At 32.0% G+C, this 9,590-nt stretch overlaps 1 protein-coding gene across 1 annotated transcript; it reads right to left on the bottom strand.

The window, feature by feature from the left end:
• Window positions 1-3,374: 3,374 nt before the first annotated feature.
• On the bottom strand, window positions 3,375-4,696 carry LOC119603775. The gene is made up of 3 exons (XM_037955946.1): window positions 4,485-4,696; window positions 3,645-4,160; window positions 3,375-3,553 (listed from the first exon to the last, which is right to left on the bottom strand). Exons 1-3 carry the CDS (start codon window positions 4,602-4,604, stop codon window positions 3,488-3,490), a joined length of 702 nt encoding a protein of 233 aa, XP_037811874.1. The 5' UTR covers window positions 4,605-4,696; the 3' UTR covers window positions 3,375-3,487.
• Window positions 4,697-9,590: the final 4,894 nt, after the last annotated feature.

The raw sequence follows: 9,590 nt of genomic DNA, 5'->3' as shown, positions 1-9,590 counted from the left end.
TAGAACTGAACTAGAACTGAACTAGAACTGAACTAGAACTGAACTAGAACTGAACTAGAACTGAACTAGAACTGAACTAGAACTGAACTAGAACTGAACTAGAACTGAACTAGAACTGAACTAGAACTGAACTAGAACTGAACTAGAACTGAACTAGAACTGAACTAGAACTGAACTAGAACTGAACTAGAACTGAACTAGAACTGAACTAGAACTGAACTAGAACTGAACTAGAACTGAACTAGAACTGAACTAGAACTGAACTAGAACTGAACTAGAACTGAACTAGAACTGAACTAGAACTGAACTAGAACTGAACTAGAACTGAACTAGAACTGAACTAGAACTGAACTAGAACTGAACTGAACTGAACTAGAACTGAACTAGAACTGAACTAGAAACTGAACTAGAACTGAACTAGAACTGAACTAGAACTGAACTAGAACTGAACTAGAACTGAACTAGAACTGAACTAGAACTGAACTAGATGAACTGAACGAACTGAACTAGAAACTGAACTAGAACTGAACTAGAACTGAACTAGAACTGAACTAGAACTGAACTAGAACTGAACTAGAACTGAACTAGAACTGAACTAGAACTGAACTAGAACTGAACTAGAACTGAACTAGAACTGAACTAGAACTGAACTAGAACTGAACTAGAACTGAACTAGAACTGAACTAGAACTGAACTAGAACTGAACTAGAACTGAACTAGAACTGAACTAGAACTGAACTAGAACTGAACTAGAACTGAACTAGAACTGAACTAGAACTGAACTAGAAGAACTAGAACTGAACTAGAACTGAACTAGAACTGAACTAGAAGAACTAGAACTGAACTAGAACTGAACTAGAACTGAACTAGAACTGAACTAGAACTGAACTGAACTAGAACTGAACTGAAAGAACTGAACTAGAACTGAACTAGAACTGAACTAGAACTGAACTAGAACTGAACTAGAACTGAACTAGAACTGAACTAGAACTGAACTAGAACTGAACTAGAACTGAACTAGAACTGAACTAGAACTGAACTAGAACTGAACTAGAACTGAACTAGAACTGAACTAGAACTGAACTAGAACTGAACTAGAACTGAACTAGAACTGAACTAGAACTGAACTAGAACTGAACTAGAACTGAACTAGAACTGAACTAGAACTGAACTAGAACTGAACTAGAACTGAACTAGAACTGAACTAGAACTGAACTAGAACTGAACTAGAACTGAACTAGAACTGAACTAGAACTGAACTAGAACTGAACTAGAACTGAACTAGAACTGAACTAGAACTGAACTAGAACTGAACTAGAACTGAACTAGAACTGAACTAGAACTGAACTAGAACTGAACTAGAACTGAACTAGAACTGAACTAGAACTGAATTGGAACTGAGCTAGAACTGAACTAGAACTGAACTAGGACTGAACTAGAACTGAACTAGAACTGAACTAGAACTGAACTCGAACTGAACTAGAACTGAACTAGAACTGAACTAGAACTGAACTAGAACTGAACTAGAACTGAACTAGAACTGAACTAGAACTGAACTAGAACTGAACTAGAACTGAACTAGAACTGAACTAGAACAGAACTGAACTAGAACAGAACTGAACTAGAACTGAACTAGAACTAGAACTGAACTGAACTGAACTAGAACTGAACTGAACTGAACTGAACTGAACAAGAACTGAACTAGAACTGAACTAGAACTGAACTAGAACTGAACTAGAACTGAACTAGAACTGAACTAGAACTGAACTAGAACTGAACTAGAACTGAACTAGAACTGAACTAGAACTGAACTAGAACTGAACTAGAACTGAACTAGAACTGAACTAGAACTGAACTAGAACTGAACTAGAACTGAACTAGAACTGAACTAGAACTGAACTAGAACTGAACTAGAACTGAACTAGAACTGAACTAGAACTGAACTAGAACTGAACTAGAACTGAACTAGAACTGAACTAGAACTGAACTAGAACTGAACTAGAACTGAACTAGAACTGAACTAGAACTGAACTAGAACTGAACTAGAACTCAACTAGAGCTGAACGAGAACTGAAGTGAACTAGAACTGAACTAGGACTGAACTAGAACTGAACTAGAACTGAACTAGAACTGAACTAGAACTGAACTAGAACTGAACTAGAACTGAACTAGAACTGAACTAAAACTGACACACCTAGTCCTCCACCGGACCTGTTTTGTACTCCTTAATCAGTGTCTCATGTGGGAATCGAACCTACCACCCCGGTCTACCAGACTAGAACTCTAACCACTAACCTACCGGAGTCAGCTGAACAGGAACTGATCAATTATGCGACCAAAATACTATGTAGAGTTGAGACTAACTAAAAGAATTAAACAAACAAGTTAATGCGTTTGTGTAAGTAATACTATTATTACTCAGTAAGGGCTTTTTGTACTTTCAGCCTCATCCGTCAAGGGTTCTCTCATCTGTGAAAGAAATATTTCCACTCTAAAGCTGGAGGTCCACACTACGCGTCTTCGCGGCGAAGCATTTCGTGCTTTTCATACGTTCTTTGCATCCTACGCATCAAGTTACATGCTACGCTTCTTAAGCGTCAAATTTTTGCTTTATTTACAAAGAACTTCGTGTTTTTTTTTTAAGTTTTTTGTTTATATTTTCACAATTTAACTCGTTTTAGTTATTAAAATTGATAAATACACATTAAAAATAGAATATAAATTGTCAAAATCAGCTGACATATTCGTGCGCCGCTTATGACGCTTACAAAAGTAGAAAGTAGATCTACTTTAAGCATTCTACGCGTCAAGGCATCCTACGCTTTTGTGCTTGTAACTTCTAGCACACAACAACATTGATTCAACTTTTTTGACAGCCGCGTAGAATGCGAAGAAGCGTAGAACGCGTGGTGTGGACCTCCAGCTTAAAGTATATGATGTTCTTTTCAACAATTCATATTTTTGATTGACACAAATTTTACACAATCTTTTCATATACACTTCAACGACAAAAACAAATATTTATTGTCTTAAATACGAATAAGTCGTGCGTGACTTAACAATAACTTAATTGAAACTTTTTTTTAAAGATTTTTCAGAGAGAAACATTACGGCATATGATCTTTTGTTAATAATTTCTTTTTATAGCTTGTACTTAATACGTTCTTGTTTTTGTTGATATTTGCAAATTTCGTAATACAATATTTTTTTTTTTTTTTGGTATTACAACTTTTTTTTTAATTGATAATCCTACTCACTTAATGAATTACAGTATATTAAAATGCACTTAAAAACAATGATTATGACAATTTCTATAGATGATTCGATTTTTGTGTTAAAGTTAAGTTTTTATTTTTTGTTTAAATATTTCGTAATTGCTTAAAATTATAAAAGAATTTATTGTTGAAAAAAAAAATTATTTGAATTCTTGCATTCACAGAGGTTTTAGATTACAATGTTATTACCAAATTTATATCTTGTCTGGTATTTATGTGACACACTGATGTAAAAATCCATGGCAACGTTTGGTGCAGCATTCATCATTTGTGTAACACTGAAACAAATTGGAAACAATTTTAAGTTTGTGAAAAGATATATGTATATACTATATATGTATGTATATAAAGTATTTGTAATTTATGTACCTTTACACCAATTTCTGAGCATGAGGGCTTTTCAGTTGTGCTTGTCTGGGTGGTTTGTACATCACCAGTGACTTCCTTTTGAGCTTCGGTTACTTCTTGACCTAAACGATTTTCAAATACAGCTGTGTTTTTTTGCAATACCACTGGACTTTTTAAAGTGGTGGACTCTTGCAAAACAACAGGATTTTTTAAGGTTGTTGATTGTTCCAATACATTTGGATTTTTTAAAGTGCTCGATTCTTTATTAGTTTCCTCCGAGTTTGTTTGTAAAACAATTTCAACTTCAGTGGTACCAGCATCATCAGGAACACCAAAACGACTGGCAAAATAAGGTTTAGGTTGTGAAACTGGTATATAATTTGAGCTGCCGAAATTCTGTTCTAGTATCTGATCTAAGGTTACGCTTGGTTTATAGCTAACACCCAAAAAGGGATAAGGATAGATATTGTGACCACGGGTACAACGATATAAATAACTCATACAGCTATTAGAACAGCAATCCCAATGATTTTGACACTTTTTTTTTGTTATTTGTGCCAATTTTAAAACAAAGAAATAATAAAAAGCCATAAAAGAGAAATTAAGATTAGCGCATATTAAAATATAGGTAAATTACTACAGTGTCTGCAAAAAGTGAGAAAACAATCATATTTAGTATACACAAACAAACACACAAATTATTGATTTACATTTCTTAAGAAAACCAGAAATTCTTGAAATTTAACCTGAGTATTCATTGAGTGTGTACAACATTTATTTATAAAATTAATAACCATTTAGGTACTTTTTTTGTAATATTTAATTATTTCCATTTTCAATAATAAGTTAAAACAAACTTACATATTCATTAAATGCTGCACATTTTTTAGGCGTTTGTCCGGCAATCACCTCACTTGACACAAAAATGAATATCAATAAATATTGAAAAATCCGATAAGAATTAAAGCGAAATGTAAACATCTTCCCGTTTGCAACTTAAAACACCAACTGAAGATCTTTTTCAACAAAAATCAAGAGCAGACCAAACAAACAGCCACAGCAGCTCTTGTGAAAGCGGCAATCATTAAGAATATTTTAATAGTATTTTAAATATTTTTTGCTTATCTATATTTTAAAAAAAGTGTTGACCCTGGGGGGACTATTTAATGCTTGTTGGTACTTTTATTTGTATATTCTCCTAATGTCTAAAATTATGGTATTTAACAGCGAAAGATTTTATTTGAACAGCAATATTGATTTCATATTCATTACCTTTTTTTTAAATTTAATAACATTTAAACAATTTTTTATAGTATTCTAGGTTCTCTAGGTACTATTTTAGTACTAAGTTATAAAACTTCTGAAACCCCAACACTATTGTTTACCTACACATGTACATACTAGTTATTACATTCTGATTGAACCGGCTTTTATAATCAATGAGAGAAATGAGAACTAAAATTTGTAATCAAAGCTTATAAATGTGTCTTATTTTCGAACTGCAGAGATGGGAGTAATTAATACAAATATTATGATTATAAAAACTTATAAATTTACATTTTTAACAGTCGAGTAGAAAATTAAATTAAATATATTTAGAAACAAGTATGAAATTATAGTCGGGCGAGGCCGACCATGGTCCGGTCTATGGTCCCTATAATTATAAAATTCATGAGGGTCATCAAAGCTAGTATAGAACTTGGTTTTGCAGCTTTTGTCGAGATACGAGTATATTAAACATAATTATGAATTTAAAAGACCTATTCGGCGGATTCAGTTGTATGGGGGCTAGGTGAAATAATGAACCATTTTCAAAAGGCTTCGTCTCCGGTACCATAGAAGATCATAGCCAAATTTCATTGAATTATCTTCAAAATTACGACCTGTAGTTTGATTACAAGGTTTACAAGCCCTATTCGGGGTTCAGTTGTATGGGGGCTAGGTGAAATAATGGACCAATCTTAACCATTTTCAATAGGCTACGTCCCTTGGACAATAGAAGATCATGTACCGAATTTCATTGAATTATCTTTAAAATTGCGATTACAAGGTTTACATGGACGGACGGACGGACATAGCTAAATCGACTCAGAAAATGATTCTAAACCGATTGGTGGGCATAGGACTAATATTATTGTGCGATACAAACATCAGCACAAACCCAATATACCCTCCCCAATAAAGTGGTGTAGGGTATAGTAACAAGTAAAAAATATAAAAATATATATAGAATATATTTTTGATGAAAAATTGATTTTCTGATATGAGGGCTTGGATCAAATATAAACCGATCCCAACAAAAATGGGTAGAGGGATTTTTGTTGAAATAAAGTATGTCGAATTTCATAGAAATATATGTACGTGTTCATAAGAGAATTAACAACTTTCAAGCATTTTTAGAGGGGGTTTTTATAGGGGGTCTAGGGTGAATTAAAGGCCGGTCAAATAAAGGCCGATCATGTAGTATCAATTATACTAATATAACTTGTGCCTATTTCTGTTGGTATATTAGTATATATGGCATAACTTTGAGCTCCAAAGCCCAATTTAGGAGGTCCGGTTATATGAGGGCTAGGTAAAATAATGGGCCGATATCAACCATAATCAATAAGTATCGTCAAAAGTAATACGTGCACCAAATTCCACTAATCTTATAAATTGCGACCGGAAAATTATTCTGAGCCGATTGGTATATGTTGAAAGTGGGTATAGAACCATTAGCTTTACGCGTTACATTTTTGAATTTCAGCGTTTTTAGAGAGTAAACAGATAAAAACTATATTGGTGGTAGTTTTTGCGCCCCATGTATCTTTTAAATTAGTGAATATAGACATAAAATGTATTTGACATTCGTACTTTATTAAAAATTTACAAATATAGAGATGGTACTTTTTAAAAATTTGGTTTCATTCCCGATTAAATGAGAATCTATAAGCGGAAACTTTTTGGTACTTAATCGTTGTTTAGTTGGTACTTTTGAATTTTCTATAATATTGAACCTAGAAACAAAAAGTTATATTTTGGTATTTTTTTGTTCCTGAACTGAAAATTAGATATAGGACTTTCGCAGAATTTCTCTAAAAGGTACTTTTTTCATCGAACTTATAGCGGTTAACATAATTATTCACTGTCAACATTGTTTTTATAACATATATATTTGCATTCATATTAAGTATGTATGTATTATAAATAACTCCCACGTCTGGCTTATTTGTATAAGTATGTATTTTCTTTCTGCTAATAACAGAATCTGCCTTAAAAAATCTTAATGTGTTTTTGCTGTTAACACGAACGTAAATAGATTCTTTGGAAGATGTATCTACCGGTTATTATTATTATTTTTTTCAGTTAATAATAATCAGGGAAACCAAAAAATATGTTCTTTTAAGAATTAAAGTGTTAATGTTTATTAAGATTCCATTCTATGTTCAGATAACTAATAAATAACATAAATAAACGCAACATTTGATCTCAAATTCAAAACAGGAATTTGTAAAAAATTTTATTTTCAAAAAAAAAAAAATAATAATTTTCAAAAAATATAAAAATAGATCATAACATATAACATAAATATGCGCTAAAACGTAAAATATGCTTTAGCATGCCTTTTTTGGATCACAATGCTGTAATAATTGCTATGTAAAATCCCGTCCAGGAATTCTCGGAAAAAATTTGTCGGGCTTTCCCGGGACATGCATTTTTAACATATTTTGGAAAAACCATCGATTTTATAATTTATGCCGAATATTATATACCCTTCACCATAGCGTGTTAAACAGCCAGAACATATTTTATTACAAAAAATAAAAAAATTTTATATTTTTCTAGATTCAATATGAAAAGTACATTTTGAAGAACGAAAAAGTACCAATAACTTCCCTTTTATATGTTCTCACTACATACTTTATTTCATGTTTCTAGGTTCAATATTATAGAAAATTCAAAAGTACATTTTGAAGAACGAAAAAGTACCAAAAAGTTCCCTTTTATATGATTTCTCTTACACCAGCCCTACATACTTAAGTTCATGTTTCTAGGTTATAGAAAATTAAAAAAGTACCTTTAGGAGAACGAAAAAGTACCAAAAAATTTTATATTTTATCACATACTCAGGGCCCTATATGCTTAATTTCATGTTTCTACATCCAGTATTATAGAAAATTCAAAAAGTGCCTTTTGAAGCACGAAAAAGTACCAAAAAAAACCCTTTTATATTTTATCACTTCGAGCCCTACATACTTAATTTCATGTTTCTAGTCAATAACAACTCACTGCTTCATTGGTAATTGTTGTTCTTTCTTTGCATTGTTTTTATAAACAAGTCATTCCAATAACAAAATTTACCGTGTAATTACATGTGTTGTTGTTTGTTTATAATATCTACGAAAATGCTCAATTTTTGAGGAAATTTTTAGAGGTTGTATCGGATTTTTGGTCATATCGCCGTTATTTATGAACCGATTTTGCTGATTTTAAATAGGAAACTTCTCGAAAGCATGTCTGACAGAAGATTTGGATCCCGAAGATATCTGGGGTCTTTAGAAAATTGATTTCAACAAACATAAAGACGGACGGATGGACAGACAGACAGACAGACAGACAGACAGACAGACAGACAAACAGACATTTGAAAACAAACTTAACTAAAAAGGAAGTTCGCGTAGACGGACAGACGGTAATCGCAAAAAAAAAAAAGAGTTTCTCTTAGCAGGACATTCACAGAAAAGATGGAAAACCGTTTATTCCTTTTCCCTGTCTTTGAAACTGCGACAGTACTAATTGAAGGTAGCCCCAAACAGACTTGAATGCATTTACTGCTATCAACCTCGATATATCCCGCGTATTTCGGATTATAAGGTGTCTTGTGCGTTATTCATTGAAAGAAAGCCACAATGACTTGGCCCCTTTAGATGTTCCATGAAGAGGTTACTCCATCTATCTGAAGATAGAATGTGTGATACTGATATTGATAAACTAAAGTCGCTGGAGATATGAAGAGCAGACCCCGTTCTGGAAACCTCATCTGTCTGTACTTTCTGCCAACAATAAATACTTTACTTACTTTACTAAGAATATTTTACAAAAATACTATGAATATTTAAAAAAATTTTTTTTTTTGATTTCGTTAAAAATAGTTGTCAGTTTTGTTAACAAATGTTGTTATTGTTACAAATTCATTTTTATATATTCTATAGTATAACATCATTCCGGGAATCCCGGGAAATGAATTTTTTTATTACCGTTTTCCGGGAATTCCCAAACTCTATTCTTGACCGATAGAGGTAAAAATTTGTGTCGGATTTCATTAAAATAAACAATAACTTTAAACGCAAATACTCATTTATTTTACTAATTGGGTAGTAATTATGATGTTGTTATTTATTTTTATATTGTGCGATAAATTCATCAATTTTGATGTGATTGACTCAAAAATGATATTCGGGGTTTTTCCTATTAATTGTGACGCCAAAAATTCCAGTTTATTTTTGCAAAATGTAAAACATACATGAACATGATTCAGAAGGTTTTGTTTATTTCTTTGAGTTAAACATAAAGTTATTGATATTGAAATTTAAACACACATAATGAGCAATATGTATGTATCAGGTGATTTTTAAGAATTGAAACATAAACAAAAAGAAAAACCCTATGTGAGTTATAAAGAAGTAAATATTTGTTGAGTAAATTTTTGATATTAACGTCAATCTAAACAAGTAAGAGTGTTATATTCGGCCATGCCGAATCTTATATACCCAACATCAAATCATCAAATCAAATCAACAAAAAAATGTCTAATTTATTAGATGTTGAATTTTATCATCATATATCGATATTATTATGAACATCAGGGTAATATTTGGAAGAGGGCCTTTAATGAGGGCTTATGCACCTATCTTCATCGGTTTAGACAATAATTATTTGTTTCGAATTTCATCGCGAAACTCGTATCTTTAAATCAGTTATAAG

The sequence above is a fragment of the Lucilia sericata genome, unplaced genomic scaffold, assembly GCF_015586225.1.
Source record: "Lucilia sericata isolate MDLA Ls3-8-SP2 unplaced genomic scaffold, ASM1558622v1 Contig000335F_arrow, whole genome shotgun sequence".
Lineage (NCBI taxonomy): Eukaryota > Metazoa > Arthropoda > Insecta > Diptera > Calliphoridae > Lucilia > Lucilia sericata.
Note: the sequence above shows the minus strand (reverse complement) of the source record. Positions and strands in the feature narration are given on the sequence as shown.

Bases quoted from the DNA above. Each gene is read 5' to 3' on its own strand.
- LOC119603775 (XM_037955946.1), bottom strand. From the start codon at position 4,604: ATGTTTACATTTCGCTTTAATTCTTATCGGATTTTTCAATATTTATTG. The intron at 4,161-4,484 runs GTAAGTTTGTTT...ACAAAAAAAAAG, and splicing joins GTGCAGCATTTAATGAATAT to TGTCAAAATCATTGGGATTG. The intron at 3,554-3,644 runs GTACATAAATTA...AATTTGTTTCAG, and splicing joins GCTCAGAAATTGGTGTAAAG to TGTTACACAAATGATGAATG.